The sequence below is a fragment of the Procambarus clarkii genome, chromosome 47 (genome assembly GCF_040958095.1).
Source record: "Procambarus clarkii isolate CNS0578487 chromosome 47, FALCON_Pclarkii_2.0, whole genome shotgun sequence".
In the NCBI taxonomy this organism is placed as follows: domain Eukaryota; kingdom Metazoa; phylum Arthropoda; class Malacostraca; order Decapoda; family Cambaridae; genus Procambarus; species Procambarus clarkii.
The window spans coordinates 21,170,587-21,188,679 of record NC_091196.1 but is presented as its reverse complement, the minus strand read 5'-3'; the positions used below and the strand labels follow the sequence as shown (position 1 = coordinate 21,188,679).

At 47.9% G+C, this 18,093-nt stretch overlaps 1 protein-coding gene across 1 annotated transcript; it reads right to left on the bottom strand.

Moving 5' to 3' along the window:
* Window positions 1-1,328: 1,328 nt before the first annotated feature.
* LOC123763125 (uncharacterized) lies at window positions 1,329-18,093 on the bottom strand. The gene is made up of 5 exons (XM_045750073.2): window positions 17,844-18,093; window positions 9,376-9,492; window positions 5,173-5,263; window positions 4,545-4,724; window positions 1,329-2,828 (listed from the first exon to the last, which is right to left on the bottom strand). The coding sequence occupies exons 1-5, from the start codon at window positions 17,845-17,847 to the stop codon at window positions 2,612-2,614; spliced, it is 609 nt and encodes a 202-aa protein (XP_045606029.1). The 5' UTR covers window positions 17,848-18,093; the 3' UTR covers window positions 1,329-2,611.

Below are 18,093 nucleotides of genomic sequence, written 5' to 3'. Positions count from 1 at the left end.
GAGGCCAGATACAAGGTATCATCTGGGAGAGGAAATTCTTCAGGAGTCAGAGAAGGAAAAAGACTTGGGGGTTGATATCACGCCAGACCTGTCTCCTGCAGCACATATCAAGCGGATAACATCAGCGGCATATGCCAGGCTGGCCAACATACGAACGGCATTCAGAAACTTGTGTAAAGAATCATTCAGAACTTTGTATACCACATATGTCAGGCCAATCCTGGAGTATGCAGCCCCAGCATGGAGTCCATATCTAGTCAAGGATAAGACTAAACTGGAAAAGGTTCAAAGGTTTGCCACCAGACTAGTACCCGAGCTGAGAGGTATGAGCTACGAGGAGAGACTACGGGAATTAAACCTCACTTCGCTGGAAGACAGAAGAGTTAGGGGGGACATGATCACCACATTCAAGATTCTGAAGGGGATTGATAGGGTAGATAAAGACAGTCTATTTAACACAAGGGGCACACGTACTAGGGGACACAGGTGGAAACTGAGTGCCCAAATGAGCCACAGAGATATTAGAAAGAACTTTTTTAGTGTCAGAGTGGTTGACAAATGGAATGCATTAGGAAGTGATGTGGTGGAGGCTGACTCCATACACAGTTTCAAGTGTAGATATGACAGAGCCCGATAGGCTCAGGAATCTGTACACCTGTTGATTGACGGTTGAGAGGCGGGACCAAAGAGCCAGAGCTCAACCCCCGCAAACACAACTAGGTGAGTACAACTAGGTGGGTGAGTACACACACACGCACACACACACACACACACACACAAGTTGGAGATGCAGGCTGGAGTGAGAGGGAAGGTACTCCGGTGGATAGAGGAATACCTAAGCAACAGGAGACAACGAGTCTGTGTGAGGGGTGAGGTCTCAGATTGGCGAGACGTCACAAGTGGAGTCCCGCAGGGGTCAGTCCTTGGACCTATACTGTTTCTGGTATATGTAAATGATCTCCCAGAGGGTATAGATTCGTTCCTCTCAATGTTTGCCGACGATGCAAAAATTATGAGGAGGATTGAAACAGAGGATGATAGTAGGAGGCTACAAGATGACCTGGATAGACTGAGTGAATGGTCCAACAAATGGCTGTTGAAGTTCAACCCGAGTAAATGCAAAGTAATGAAACTAGGCAGTGGAAACAGGAGGCCAGGCACAGGATACAGAATAGGAGATGAAGTACTTAATGAAACAGACAGAGAGAAAGATCTAGGAGTTGATATCACACCAAACCTGTCTCCTGAAGCCCACATAAAGAGAATAACGTCTGCGGCATATGCGAGGCTGGCTAACATCAGAACGGCGTTCAGGAACCTGTGTAAGGAATCATTCAGAATCTTGTACACCACATATGTAAGACCAATCCTGGAGTATGCGGCCCCAGCATGGAGCCCGTACCTTGTCAAGCACAAGACGAAGCTGGAAAAAGTCCAAAGGTATGCTACTAGACTAGTCCCAGAACTAAGAGGCATGAGTTATGAGGAAAGGCTGCGGGAAATGCACCTCACGACACTGGAAGACAGAAGAGTAAGGGGGGACATGATCACAACCTACAAAATCCTCAGGGGAATCGACCGGGTAAACAAGGACGAACTTTTCAACACTGGTGGGACGCGAACAAGGGGACACAGGTGGAAGCTGAGTACCCAAATGAGCCACAGAGACGTTAGAAAGAACTTTTTCAGTGTCAGAGTAGTTAGCAAATGGAATGCATTAGGAAGTGATGTGGTGGAGGCTGACTCCATTCACAGTTTCAAATGTAGATATGATAGAGCCCAATAGGCTCAGGAATCTGTACACCAGTTGATTGACGGTTGAGAGGCGGGACCAAAGAGCCAGAGCTCAACCCCCGCAAGCACAATTAGGTAAGTACAATTAGGTAAGTACACACACACACACACACACACACACACACACACACACACACACACACACACACACACACACACACACACACACACACACACACACACACACACACACACACACGCACACACACACACGCACATCTCACACATTCTTAGTGTTGCAACTTGAGTGTTCACCACAGTGTTCACTGACAATACTTGAACATTGTTACAGGGCTGCTATAGCGTTAGTGCTGCTAACTACTGATACATTTCGGGACCAAAGAGCCAAAGCACAACTAGGTGAAAACATTAGTGCTATATGGTGTATTTACCTCCACAGAAATGGTGTGTGTATTTCAAGAATACTTTATGGACATCAACAAGTGAGTCCAAGAGCTAAGGGCTCTTGGAACCAAGGGCTCTTGGAACCAAGGGCTCTTGGACACCCCGTCTTTCTAACCATTGGATGTCTAATGTACTCTCTACCTGTGTTACCTTGAATGCCTCTTATATAAAAAGCAAGTTAGGTTGGGTGGAAATATGAGGCCGCAGCGGTGGCTCCCACAGGAGGGCAGCCGCGGCTCCCGGGTGTCTGTCCGCCTCTGTATGATGTGACCGAATTACAAAAGCATTGATAGAGAACTAAATAAACATACAAATTGATGATCTACGTAACAATACAATTATCCCGGTATGGGACCAAAGTATTGCAGGTAAACCCAAGTATCCTGGTATTCCGGGTGTCTTGGAGGTATACTCAGTAGCTGGGCTGGAGGAGACCTCGTGGTCTCCGCTTGAGTCTGGAGTGAGCCGTCTTGAAGACACTCATCATCTTCCTGGCCGAGTAAGGACACTTGGAGTACAGCTGGCGGCACTCGTCCTGCGACCCGCGGGAGAACCCCACGAAGGAGGCGTAGGCGTAGTAGAGCTCCGGCGTCGTCATCACCTGCAGGTCCTCAGTCGACACCACGCCCCTGGGAGATGGTTGGTCAGGTGTTATGGTGGCCAGGGTGAGCGAGAGAGACAGAGGAAGGGACATATTGACAGAAATGTGGTCGGATTTGTCGGTAGGTTGGTGAGAGAGTTCGAGTGGCGCAGTAAAGGGAAGAAAGACTTGTTGACCGGACCACACACTAGAAGGTGAAGGGACGACGACGTTTCGGTCCGTCCTGGATCATTCTCAAGTCGATTGTGTTATGGTCCAGGACGGACCGAAACGTGGTCGTCCCTTCACCTTCTAGTGTGTGGTCTGGTCACCATAATCTAGGTGAGGTAACAGGCGCACGCCAACAATGGGAGCGGTGGACGGGGCCGGAAGTTAAGAGTGCCCAGGTTAATTAGACTCGTCACAGGTAATGACATTGGTGGGCAAATGATGTAAAGGAATCCCAGGTATCCGGTAATGGCCCGAAGGGGGGAGGGAGGAGGGGGGAGGTAACAAGCCACCCCGCCCCCCAGGCAGGAGGGAGGGGGGGGTGACATGGGGGGCAGGGGGGAGGAGTAGTGTAGTGTAAGGGAGAGGAGGTCTCTCGAGGAACGGAAAAGGATGGCGTGGAAGGGGCCGGGGGAAGAAAACGGGGGAAAGGTGCTGGAAGAGCATGGATGGATGCTGGAAGAGAACTCAGAATGGAAAGAAGGGAATACAGAGAGTGTAAGCTAAGAGAAATACAAAGGGGGCGGGCGGGGAAGGAACAAAACAGATAGATGTCTAAACGACTCATAATTCAGGATCCCGGGTTCGATTCCCAGCCAGGACAAAATGGTTGGGCACCGTTTCTTTTCACCTAATGTCTCTGTTTACCTAGCACTAAATAAGTACCCGGTAGTTAGGACACTGTTATTGGGTCGTATCCTGGGCAAGGTCAGTCGTTCGACTTTAGGGGAGGGAAGGGTCTAGATATAAGCCTAAAGATATAACGCTCCAGTGATTATTCTTGCCTCTTTTAGGCCTAATTTAAATTATGCAATTTAGTTTAGATGCGGGAAAGACCTGGGTAAATACCGGTTTTGGAAACAGGGCTGTTAGAGCTGTGGAAGCAATTACCGGGTAGCATAATTGGTGTGGGGTCGTTGGATTGTTTCAAGTGTAGGTTAGACCTATACGAGGCCAGTCATGAATTTACAAGAACCATAACTAAGGCATGTTGAACCCTGGCGTCAAAAGCGGTATTCGAGGTCAAAGGTCAGAGTCCGCGGAAACATCTTTTATGTTGGCTTGATGTTGACCTTTGACACAATGAGCCGCTCATGGATGTATTAAGGCCACCAAAAGAGCTTACTGACCAACCGGTGAATACACTTTACTCCTGAACATAGTTTACGGCCGAAGTATACTTAGAAGCGCATATATACACCCCCCCCAAGAAATGAGGTATACATCTCCCGGTGTGTGTAGATATGTGTATATGGTGTATGTTATTACACACAGAAATCACAATTGCGTGATGCATCAAATGAACAAATCCACAGGGGCCGTGACGAGGATTCGAACCTGCGTCCGAGACCATCCCAAACGCTGCCTTAATGGACTGAGCTACGACATGAAAAAAAATAGAGTTTGGTTTCAACTTTTTCCCCACGTCGTAGCTCAGTCGATTAAGGCAGTGTCTGGGATGCTCTCGGACGCAGGTTCGAATCCTCGTCACGGCCCTTGTGGATTTGTTCGTGAATGGTATGTGTGGGTGTCTCACTTGAAGTAGGAGAGCAGGAGCTTCTCCTTGTCATCAAGTGGGTTCCCGGCCTTGGCGGCCAGCTCGCACGTCAACCTCAAGGAACACCAGTCGTTGTCCTTGGCGAAGATCCTCTCCATGTCGGACTCCAGGTCTGGGTCGTCCCGCGCCCCCGACACCACTGAGCTCAGGTCACGCTTTCTGGGGGGGACAGGATTAATTAAGGTCAGGGGTCATTTGCAACACGGCATGCCGCTCATAGCTGGTGTTGGTGTGTTGCGGGGTGTTGAGATGACCAGTGAGTATGTTGTGTGGTTTATTTCCGACAAAATGTACTGTGTGTTTTTTTTACTTTTTTTGTAGGGGCATTCCTGTGCGGACCCTAAGCCTTCCCTTGTGGAAGTATTAACTAATTAACTTATTAACTCTGTGTGTGTGTGTGTGTGTGTGTGTGTGTGTGTGTGTGTGTGTGTGTGTGTGTGTGTGTGTGTGTGTGTGTGTGTGTGTGTGTGTGTGTGTGTGTGTGTGTGTGTGTATTCACCTAGTTGTGTTTGCGGGGGTTAAGCTCTGACTCTGGTCCCGCCTCTCAACCGTCAGTCAACTGGTGTGTGTGTGTATAAGACAGTGTTGTTCTTGGTCCATAACTTACCTTCGTCCGGCGAAGAGGATAGCGTGTGCTATAGTGAAGAGTGTGGCGGCGGTGGCAGCTCCCAGGCTCCCGTAGTACAGAGCGCCCTCACCTGTAAAACAATAATGTGATTGTACGCATACACGCGCACGGACACGCATACACACACGCACGCACACACGCACGAACACGCGCGTTTAAATATTTATTTCATATGGGTTTTTGGGTGACAGGTTGGGTATTCCCAAGATGGGTTTTAAAAATAGAACTTCAGCTCCTTGGCTCCAGTACATAACCATTGGGTTTCTGCTGCACTAATTCCTGGTCATCTCAGTTCCCTTTCTTATCTGCTCTTAAAATTGTGTCTGGAGTTAGCTAGTACTTTCTCTTGCTCAAGTTCCTCAAATACATTCGCTATTTTCACACTGAAGAAATATGTCGTTATATCCCATTGAATGATATATATCTTCAGCCTCCACCCATGTCCACATATTCATCTGACTCATACTCAACATTCCGTATGCAGGCGATAAGTCACAATAACGTGGCTGAAGTATGTTGACCAGACCACACACTAGAAGTTGAAGGGACGACGACGTGACGTTTCGGTCCGTCTTGGACCATTCTCAAGTCGATTGTGACTTGATGCATCTCTCACAATCGACTTGAGAATGGACCAGGACGGACCGAAACGTCACGTCGTCGTCCCTTCAACTTCTAGTGTGTGGTCTGGTCAACTCAACATTCCGTCTTCATCTGTTGTCAATTCCACTAAAAATCTTGCATCTCTTGGCTATTACTTTCTCTTTCCTGTCGTGTTGGAAGGTCAAATTATGTTCATGTTGTCTCAAATATTGTTCATTTTAGTTCAAGGAATGTCCGTATAGCCAACATGTCTATCCTTTCCAGCACCGTTGCATCCATTTATAATTCGAGACTCCATGCTGGGACTGTTGCATTCTATAGTTCTGGTCTCACGTACGTGTTGTCTAGCTTTCTCAAGACCACCAGGTTGCTGAGGCCTGTCCGGATAATTATAGTTTTCTTATTCCTTTCTTACGTCGCCCTGTTTATATATGTTCTGCTAGTACTCACCTAATTGTACTCACCTAATTGTGCTTGCGGGGGTTGAGCTTTGGCTCTTTTGCACACCCACACTATCTATCCTGCACACCCACACACTAGACAGGACCACCACAAGCCAAGCCGTGCGCGCCCTCAACACTGGACAAAACTCCAAATGGACAGTTGATAACGAAGGCCCAGCTGGGCACCGTTGTTGTTCCTGACAAACACGACAGTAACAACGGAACATTAACCTTCTGTCGCCATCTATAACACCCCCGACCCCTCACCCCCACCCCACTCCCCGGGGCTCAAACAATTATTCCCTCTGAAAATGTCCACCTCCCCGCCTCCCTGATACAACTGTCCATCCGTCCAGAGTGCCTAGGGCGACCGTCTGCCAGCGAAGGAGAAGAAAATTTGCCGTATTGGGTGCGCCGGATACCACTATCTTGCTCTACCAAATACTCTGGTTATCGGGAAAAAATCCCCCGGGGTAGTGAACATGGGGGAAGCAGCAGCATGGGGCGAGATGAAGCACTATAACAGCTTCCAGGAGGCTCACGGCGGGGCAGGTCAGCGCCCGTCCCTGTGCTCTTGCTCCCTAAGGCCCTCCGGGAGAAGCAACTTCGGTTTTCCTTTTGTCACGGGGCAATAGGTTTGAGGGACGAGTGTAAATTGTGATTTTTCAATAGTGTTTGAAGTTTGGTGTGGTGAAGGCTGTCCGGAACACTATGTGTACCTGGAAAACGGGTACCACTACATGCTGACTAGAATGATACAGTAGACATAGTTTTCCTGTTGGTGGTCGTCAGACATGCAGGCAGGACATTGTGAGGGGAAAACTCTCAAATTATTAGCCATAACTGGATCAACCTTAAAGTCCATTTCTCACTGAGCACACCCTGGCTCTCTGGACCTTCTCCTTCGACAATACTGCTCCAGCCACACACAACCTGCACCACTGAGAGTCCTTGCTAGCTGGACTGACTCCTTATCAACACTCGCACAACTTTCCTAGTTAGTGTTGTAAATTGGTGATGATCCTGACCGTGTTTCGTCACATCTGAGTTTAATGACGGAGTCGTCGCACTCAGGTGTGTCAGGTGTGTGTGTGTGATGACCAGACAACACACTAGAAGGTGAAGGGACGACGATGTGTCCGTCCGTCCTGGACCATTCTCACAATCGACTTGAGAATGGTCCAGGACGGACCGAAACGTCGTCGTCCCTTCACCTTCTAGTGTGTGGTCTGATCAACATACTTTAGCCACGTTATTGTGACTCATCGCCTGCGTGTGTGTGTGATGACGGAGCTCTTGACTCAAGTTTCACCTCGATCTGTGTGACCTAGGTGCTGGTACCTAATTTATGAACCGAGTGCATGAGATCGAATCCAGCGACATCAGACCCAACCCAATCTTGGCTGATTAAAGGCATCTATCGAAAAAACCTTCCCTCTAAAGTAGACTCCCATTGCATAACGGGGGAATCGAGCCACATACCTAGAAAAGCCCTCGATATACAGCCGTTCTCCTAATTGCTTTACGACGATAGTTTAGGGAACCTCGTGACCTCGTCCACGTTGTTGAGATGGTGCTGGAATGACTGTTGCGGCCCCGCTGAGGCTACGTGTCACCACGTGTCTGGTAATGTGCTCCTATTGGTTGGCATCACTGTTGCCTCAACACCATTGGTCGAGTTAATCAGAACTCGCCTTGGATTGGTCAATAGTGTTAATTATAAACATCGAGAGTATCTGATTGGCCTGTTGGATACTTACTCTAACACGGCCCTCTGACTCCAGAACACGAAAACATGTTATTAGTACGACGAAACCTTAGAAATTAATGTAAACACCTGAGCAGCTCAAGGCGCACGGGTAAATGAGAGGAAGGAAAACTCTCTTCTCCTCCACCTACTGGAAATTTTCTTCCAGTAGGTGGAGGAGGAGAGCGTCTTGTCTTCTGACGGGTTATCTTGAGATGATTATCTTGAGATGATTTCGGGGCTTTAGTGTCCCCGCGGCCCGGTCCTCGACCAGGCCTCCACCCCCAGGAAGCAGCCCGTGACAGCTGACTAACACCCAGGTACCTATTTTACTGCTAAGTAACGGGTGGGGAGGTACGGGAAACATTTCCGTACCCTAGTACAGTCGTTTGGTTTTCAATGTGATGAATCCTGGCCGTGTTTCGTCACATCCGAATTTGATGACTCGGTTATTTTGATGATTAGATTAATTCAGTCGCACCTTCCTGTTACTCCTACGGCGTAACGCCTTATTTAGAGTCCTCAAGAAGCACATAATAAAACTTGAAAGGGAGCATAAGGATGCAAAGATGCTGAAAGAACCACGTAGGCTGGCTAAGGAATGGCCCTTACGACCCTGAGAACGGTGAACTGAAGAGGAGATATGACGGAGACATATAAAATACTTAGTGGAACTAACAAGGCTGAAAATGAGGAAATGTAAACCATGATTAACAATAGCAATAGAGGACATGGATGGTAGTTAGAGACTCTGACGAGCCAATAACACGTAAACAGCTACTCACTACTATATGATCACTGGGAGGGGGGGGGGGACTTGTATAGCGGGAACCAGTACACTAGAGACTAATGGAAGACGAGGTCCAAGAGATAAGTTCGACCTTTCAGGCTCAAATAGGTGAGTACGCGGCAGTATAGTTGGTTTCGTTCTATACTCATAATCGGGAATTCCGGGTTCGAATCCCGGGCGGGACAGAAATGGTTGGGCACATTTCCGTTCACCTAATAGCTCTGTTCACCTATAGTAGAGTTGCATTCTGGGGAGGGTCAGTAATTCGACCTGGGTGGGGTTAGCCATCTCGATATAAACCTAACATGTATATACACAGGCTGTCTGTCCCCGACAAAATAAATTATTATATCATTATATTATAGTAAAGCAGTGTTAGAGTGAGGATTTAGTTGCAATATGATGAAATATTGCTAATAGGTGGATGGAAACATGCAAGTTTGCCACTGAGTGTAACGGATTGGGGACGAAAGACCACATAAATATATCCGCTGGTGACCTGCCCTGGTGAGTCACAGTGGAGGAGTCAGCTGGGACGAGGCCACGAGTCAGGTGGGACCAGGTGACGGCAGGTGGTCAGGGGGGACGAGGCCACGTACCTAGGGGCAGGTCGTTCTGGGTGGTAGCAAGTGGAAGGCGCCAGATGGAGGCGCCAGCGCCATCTGTTGTGAGGTAGACGAAGCGAGGCCGGGCCGGCTCGATGCCTCGAGGGTTGCCTGCGGAGGGAGAAATGTGTATTTACTATTTGTGTCTGCAGAATTTAGCTATTAGCTCTTGGACCCCGCCTTTCTGAACCAATCTATTTTTCCTCTATTATGTCTACTACATATATTTCTCTCTTACACACGCACACACACACACACATCCCCAGGCAGCAGTTCGTGGCAGCTGCCTAACTTCCAGGTAATTATTTACTGCTAAATGAACAGGAAGATCAGGTTGAAAGAAACTCTGCCCATTTGTTTCTGATTAGGCCCGGAATCGAACCCGGGCCCGAAGGACTACGAGCCCCTCCCGCTGTCCACTCTGCCACGAACCTCCCCCCCTCCCTCTCCATCCCGCATGTACTTCACCTTCTTGAGAACACTTAAGAACACGTTTTTAATGGAAGATTCGTGAGCACTGTGCAGACACTGTGATCCGTGAGTGTTGGACACACATAGTGAATGGTTCTTGAGCACAGGACACACACACACACTGTCAAGATTAAGGAAGATGCCTGTGAGAGATTTGCCTTACGTCTGAGACGCATTCCCTGCAGTTTCTCTTGGATTTCTGGGAGAAGTGTTTGCAAACCGCTGCGGACGAGCCTGGGGTCTAACCGGTCGTTCTCGACATGAACAAAGCCAACCCCTGTTAGAGTTGACAAATGTAATTAACCACATTCGCAAACAGAGTGGTAGACGGTTGGAACAAGTTAGGCGAGAAGGTGGTGGAGGCCAAGACCGTCAGTAGTTTCAAAGCGTTATATGACAAAGAGTGCTGGGAAGACGGGACACCACGAGCGTAGCTCTCATCCTGTAACTACACTTAGGTAATTACACTTAGGTAACCACACTAGTAACTCCCTTCTACCACCGGGGTCATGGGGCCAGACAGAGGCTTGCGGGCCGGGCAGGAATAACCCTGCAAACAAAATTAATAAAATAAAAAATACGGCCGCCGATCGTAGGACTTGTTAAGAGTGTAGGGGAACTTTGGACAAAACAATAGCTTGCCCAACCTCCGTTGAAGTATGACCAATCAAAGCCTTTTACCCCATTTAGCTGCTACGAGCTACTTAGCCTTGATTGGCTTGGCTTGTGGAGCCAGCGAGCCAGGCTTGCTTCTCTCGAAAAGCCTCATTGTACACCTGACTACTGCACTGGTCGCCTGAATACAGTCACATGTGTCAGCTTCTTGTTTAGTATTGTTTGCTATATTAAACCTATCAATAATGAACTAAATTATCTTGTGCCGGACATGTTCTGCGTTCTCCTGGCTCCATAACCATGCACCTTTGTCTAATACATAATCAGACATAGACCCTGTCCCGTCATAGACCCTGCCAGTCACCACTGGGATCATGGCCTGGGACCGCCAACCATCTACACAGCCACTTACGAAACCTGTCCATCTTTCCTCATTCATGGCGGCTTTGTTTACACTTACTATACAGTTTATGAGCCCCGAGGCACTACCAGGTCGTTTATAACAATAATAACCTGGAGTTGCCAAGTTCCGGTGCTCGTAAAGTGTTTAATAAGTGGGAAGAAAGCTGCCATCATTGAGGGGAAAAGATGTACAGGTTTCGTAAGTGGGTGCGTAAATGGTTGATGAATCCTGGCTTAGTTTGTCCTGCACTGTATCGCCCTCTGTTACCGGTGTCAAGCAGCGGTGAAGCAGGCGGTGTCCGCGACACCTCCTCGGCGCCACCCACGCCGGTTCCAGTCGTAACACTTTATCCCGCCAAAGAGTCACGTGTTTCAAACAAGCATCTTGCGGTCACGTGGTCTTGGAGGGCTCTTATATGTAATCACCTAGTTGTGATTGCGGGAGTTGAGCTTCGGCTATTTGGGCCCGCCTCTCTACTGTCAATCAATTGTTTACTAACTACTTTTTTTCTACACACACACATTCACACACACACCAGGAAGCAGCCCGTGACAGCTGACTAACTCCCAGGTACCTATTGCCTGTGTGTGTGCGTGTGCGCGCAGTTACAAATAAGCAGCTAGAGACGAAGACAAAAAAAACAGAGAGAAAGTCCCAGGAGCGTCAAGGAGAAAGTCCCGCCAAAAAATCAAAATCAAATCATCCCAAGAAGAAGCGTGTGAAAACTGTCGCTTTAGCCGGGATTACCGTCACGCTCCAGTGGCGGGAACACTCCGCACGACACACACACATTTGCTGGGGTAACAAGATTGATGAAGATTAAGCCACCCAAAAGGTGGCACGGGCATGAATAGCACGTAATTGGTGGCCCTTTTGAGCCATTACCAGTATCAAGAGCTAATACTGGAGATCTGTGGAGATGCGACTGCACCCTGCGTGACGGGAGATGTCTCCCGAGGGGGTAACAAGCTGTGGTCTCCTATAATATAACGTATAACAAGATATACGATATACACCCGTGTGTTAGAGAGCCACGATATGCAAATTATGAATGATTGACAGGTCTTACTTGTGTGTTTTATTGGCTATTCTGCTTGCGGGGGTTGAGCTCTGGCTCTTTGGTCCCGCCTCTCAACTGTCAATCAACTGGTGTACAGGTTCCTGAGCCTACTGGGCTCTATCATATCTACATTTGAAACTGCACCGTGTTTGAGTACATTGGACTATTTTCTCCACAGTGTCTAAGGTTAACTTCACACACTGTCTGGCTGTGTGTGAAGTTAGCGTCTGTTTGTGCATGAGAAGTGTTGCTGCGTCACTCTTCAGTGTCCCAGCTACACGTGAAGGAACAACCCGTCCTCGACTCAAGTCCATTACATTCAGCGGTCGACCCCACAGACGCATTCATAAATTTTAACATGCTGTTTATTCAAAACGGGAATTTTCTCAAGTATAAATTAATATTATAATATATTGGCATATTGTGTATATATAGGCATAGGTTAGGTCAGGTGTTTAGGTTCTGTTGGCGATTATTTGTATTTGTAGTACGTGGGTGAAGCATTTACAGCGTTGTGATTCGAACAAAATTCGTCAGTGAAGCACTTGTTCCGGAAGTGTTCGAACGTCAGCAGTTGTGAGTCGTGTGTAAACCGTTTATCATTCATAAACAGCTGGGGTTTGGCGGGTGCATGGAATCACTTTTGGGTCTTTGTTTGGAGGACGGGCTGATGAATTGGTTGTTGTTGTTTTAGATTCAGCTACTCAGAACAAAAGTTCCAAGTAGCACGGGCTATGGTGAGCCCGTAGTGGACATACCTGGCACAGGAGCGGGGCAAGTAGCACGGGCTATGGTGAGCCCGTAGTGGACTTACCTGGCACAGGAGCGGGGCAAGTAGCACGGGCTATGGGAGCCCGTAGTGGACTTACCTGGCACAGGAGCGGGGCAAGTAGCACGGGTTATGGTGAGCCCGTAGTGGACTTACCTGGCACAGGAGCGGGGCAAGTAGCACGGGCTATGGTGAGCCCGTAGTGGACTTACCTGGCACAGGAGCGGGGCAAGTAGCACGGGTTATGGTGAGCCCGTAGTGGACTTACCTGGCACAGGAGCGGGGCAAGTAGCACGGGCTATGGTGAGCCCGTAGTGGACTTACCTGGCACAGGAGCGGGGCAAGTAGCACGGGCTATGGTGAGCCCGTAGTGGACTTACCTGGCACAGGAGCGGGGCAAGTAGCACGGGCTATGGTGAGCCCGTAGTGGACTTACCTGGCACAGGAGCGAGGCAAGTAGCACGGGTTATGGTGAGCCCGTAGTGGACTTACCTGGCACAGGAGCGGGGCAAGTAGCACGGGCTATGGTGACCCCGTAGTGGACTTACCTGGCACAGGAGCGGGGCAAGTAGCACGGGTTATGGTGAGCCCGTAGTGGACTTACCTGGCACAGGAGCGGGGCAAGTAGCACGGGTTATGGTGAGCCCGTAGTGGACTTACCTGGCACAGGAGCGGGGCAAGTAGCACGGGTTATGGTGAGCCCGTAGTGGACTTACCTGGCACAGGAGCGGGGGAAGTAGCACGGGTTATGGTGAGCCCGTAGTGGACTTACCTGGCACAGGAGCGGGGCAAGTAGCACGGGTTATGGGGAGCCCGTAGTGGACTTACCTGGCACAGGAGCGGGGCAAGTAGCACGGGCTATGGTGAGCCTGTAGTGGACTTACCTGGCACAGGAGCGGTGCAAGTAGCACGGGCTATGGTGAGCCCGTAGTGGACTTACCTGGCACAGGAGCGGTGCAAGTAGCACGGGCTATGGTGAGCCCGTAGTGGACTTACCTGGCACAGGAGCGGTGCAAGTAGCACGGGCTATGGTGAGCCCGTAGTGGACTTACCTGGCACAGGAGCGGGGCAAGTAACACGGGTTATGGTGAGCCCGTAGTGGACTTACCTGGCACAGGAGCGGGGCAAGTAGCACGGGTTATGGTGAGCCCGTAGTGGACTTACCTGGCACAGGAGCGGGGCAAGTAGCACGGGTTATGGTGAGCCCGTAGTGGACATACCTGGCACAGGAGCGGGGCAAGTAGCACGGGTTATGGTGAGCCCGTAGTGGACTTACCTGGCACAGGAGCGAGGCTGTGTATGTGTGAAGGAATTGGTATCTGTGGTCACATTTATTGCTTCTTACGATAATTAACTCCACCTGAACAATGTACAACATCGTTTGATTGTAACTACGAGAAGTACAGTCGGGTAGTACAGCGGGTTCGTTCTCGACTCACAATTGGGAATTCCGTGTTCGAATCCCAAGCGGGAAAAATGGTTGGGTGCATTTCCTACCACCGAATGCGCTGTTCACCTAGTAGTGAATTGGTACTTAGTCACCTTGTTGTGGGGCTGCATCCTGGGCGGGCAGTAAGTCGACCTTGGGGGGGAGAGGGGGGAGACCTCGACATAAGCCTAGCATGTATATATATACACAGGCTGTCTGTCCCCTCAACACTGAATTGTAACAACTGATTTCCAATAGTAAAATATGCATTACTCCGTTTTCTGTGAAGGTGTTGCGTATAACAGAGAATGGCATGGATGGGGGACATAACTTGACGAAATACTTCCATTAGCATTTCAGGGCGAATAATCATTATAAACGGGTTTCTCATAGTCGGAGACAGAAAGCTGTTAGACTTATCGAGGACCTCCAGCCTTCCACCACCGCCCACGGTGTGGGTGATAGATATACAGGAATTAAATGTAACCATATGAACACAAATGTAATTCTATACATTACTTGAGCTTCGGGGTGCTGCTGTTGAAAGCCTCACGTGACTACCTGACCTGTCTTACTCCAGACATCTATTTCCTCTAAAAGTAAAACATTTACCTGAGGGCCACTAATACTAGTGGCCTCGATGAGGACAGGAAGCCGGCGACTTGCCACAGGTCCGCGCCATTTGCCCTGATGATCTTTTCCTTCTGTATTTTAAAGCCCACAGAGTTGTGGCGTTTACGGCTTCGTCGGGTAGGCAGTTCCACGGGTTAACACTCCCTATGAGTGAAAAAGCACCTTCTGTTTTCTGTTAAAACACGTTAAAACATGTGAGGCATTTCTTATTTTAAGAAATTGTAATTTCCTTGGAAGGCATGATTAAGCGAACCTCCTCAGTTGTTCGTTGAATTCGGTCATCTTGAAAAGTTATTTAAACGTCTATGTCTAAGTCTGTGTGGATGTGAACTATAGGACCTTGAAGATGCTGATCCTGGACATTGTCAAGGTGACTCCTGGGTGACCATCCTCGCGCTCATTACAATCTCATACCTGGCCTCATGTCCACACCTGCACTTGAAGACGTCGCTAAAGAATGATATCCGTTTGTTAGAAGAGTCACCCATCCATCAAACCCAATCAATTTTTTCTTTTTAGGCACTCGCTTGTCACTGACCATTCCAACTTTCTCAGAAATATAAACTTATTTGTCAGGCAATATAAGTTAGTATATATAATGGTGCAGCAGGTATATATATATAGTCTGCAGAGATAGCAGTAAGACCCCCTCCGCCATTGGGCTGGATGGTAGAGCGACGGTCTTGGGTCATGCAGGTCGGTGTTCAATCCCAGACCTCAAGATTGTAGCCTTTTGTTGAATTGTTTGAATGTTTATTGCAAATTGTCTATATACCTAGTCATACAAGTATTTGTGTGTGCGTCTGGTAACATACTACATGTGTAAAGGAAGAAATATATATGTTTATCAGAATGTTCGGTAATATGGTTATTGTTTGTGATGTGTGTCTATATATATATATGAATACGTTGTACTGAACGGGGTGAGAATAGGTTGAGCTACCTCATCCCTTTGTGTGTATTTTATCTCAATAAACTTATTTCAATTTCAATCCCCGACCGTCCAAGTGGTTGGGCACCATTCCTTCCCCTCGTCCCATCCCAAATCCTTATCCTGACCCCTTCCCAGTGCTATATAGTCGTAATGGCTTGGCGCTTCTCCTAATAGTTCCCCCCCCACCCCCTGCCCCAGCTGGATATTTGTACTCTTGAATGAACTACTCTCACAGTGCGACGGCTTACTGACACACGTGTTGAGAGCTACTGAAGTCAGACTTATGTGGTATGAACTGTGTTGGGAGGGATTTTGATCCTCCATAGACACTAGAGTCAGTTAACGGAGAGTGTTGAGGGTTAAACAAAATTGTATAAATTCATTGAATGGTTAGGATTCAATACTTTAAATACTTTACAATACTTTAAAATGTATTTTCATCGTCAGATGTTTCATATTGTTGTCATTGTGAATTTTCTCTTAGTTTAGTAATTTACTGTAAATGTATGTAAACTTGGCCAACCATTAATATAAAAAACAGAGATTTAAGAGTAATGTTATTGATCGATAAATTGGTTGAGAGGAAACGGTTTCAGAAACACATAATGGGCTTAGGAACTGTAGCCCAAAATCCACTCTGCTGAGTTACAGTCATGATAGGCTAGTCACACAGCCTAATGTATGTGTGTAAATCACGAAAGTTAACACGTGATGATGTGACAGTGTCAGACCACGGAGGAAGAATTGAAACAGGAATTTCTTTAAGTACTTTCGCATTTAATAATACATCTTCAGAAGGGTATGTATACATCTTCATCTTCAGAAGCCTAATGTATATTATGTTAAGAGAGAGACCGACCACAAATACGCTCGCTTAGGGTAAGTTGCTCACACACGCAGGGCAGCTGTGTGAGTAATGGGGGGTGGGGGGGGGGGGAGATTACAGCACCCCATTATTCCCCCACACTCCCCCCCCCACACACCCATCCAAACACATCCATACCCTGTTTATTTAGCCATTTTGTGAACACACCTTGAACCAGGCGAACAATATCAGTTATGAATAAAGTGGAATAATGAGCATCGTTTTCCGCACTGATAATTGTAATTAGCAAAGGAGAACTATTTTCAAATTGTGGTGACTACGAGTGAGTGAGAATTAGGTGGGGAGGGGTAGAAATAGCCTAAACCTTAAACCTTAAACCTTAAACGAAATAGCCTATCCATTTGAGATGTATTTTTTTCTTGTCTCAATAAACATACTTGAACTTGAGGTAGTGAGATATATCTCTTTATGCCCCCCAACTGTTGGGCTCTATTGTGACTTACAATATACTTGAACTAATCTTTAAGTTGGCGAGATTGATAAGGAACGCTATATTAAAAGCTGGTGAATAAAGGTACTTGAGATGCACTGTTGATCTCTTACATAGTGTCTGACGCCATGGGGGGAGCGGTAAACTGCCTCCGCTGACCATCTTAAAAGATCCTTTTATGTGTCTTGGCACTTATCCTTTCGTCTTTAGATAAGGTATGCGGGCGGGGCGATGACTGCTCTTGAACCCACCCGACCCCTTACAAATTACGTCGCTTGTCGCTGGTATTATGTGCCTCTGTAATCCTTTACGCCCACAGGATGGGTATGGGATGCATAATAAAGAAAAACATTGAATTGAATGTCGCTCGTATGCGCACTCAGGCTAAAAATCGACGTAATTCAAAATGAAATCATTTCACGAAAGTGATGTACTGTCCCGTTTTCTGTTTCGGGTCCTCCGGCTTAGGCTGTTAGGTTAGGAGGGGAAATTTTCAATTAACGTTTTTCATGACGTTTTGGAACCTTAGGAGAGCTTCCTGCCCTCCTAACCTACCAGAGGACCCTTAACTTGATGTTTTGGAGGAAAAAAATCCAAAATTTAATTGGAAAATAAATTTCCATTAGGAATTACGTCGACATTTGACCGTAGCGCATACGAGCGAAAAGCGACGTAATATATACGAGAACGGGTCGAAGAGCCGCCCAAACACTTGTGTGTTTGGGCGGCATTCATAAGTCTTTTAAATACAATCTACTAAAATGTTCGCTTGAACAAATACCAGAGTGCCGATGCACTCTCTGTATGGGTACACCAGCCCGTGAATACTTACTCATGTTGAGAGATGAGAGAGAGATGAGTGCGTCCAGGAGCTCCGCCAGTTGCTGGGTTACTGTGGGCCAGCAGGCCGCCGTCACCCACAGCGCCGCCTCCGTCAGCTGGGTTACGCTTGCCCGGGCCAAGAGAGAACTCGAGAAAGTTGGATAATTATTCCAAACCTTCTTCCGTGGGGATGACGATGTTATATGGGTTTATGGATGAGAGGAGGAAGCATTAGCGTGTCGGGGGAGAGAGTGTCAGGG

Excerpts from the sequence above, each read along its gene's own strand:
- LOC123763125 (XM_045750073.2), bottom strand. Across the intron at positions 5,264-9,375 it reads CCAGAACGACCTGCCCCTAG|GTGAGGGCGCTCTGTACTAC; the intron begins GTACGTGGCCTC and ends ATTGTTTTACAG. Across the intron at positions 4,725-5,172 it reads ATCCTCTTCGCCGGACGAAG|AAAGCGTGACCTGAGCTCAG; the intron begins GTAAGTTATGGA and ends TGTCCCCCCCAG.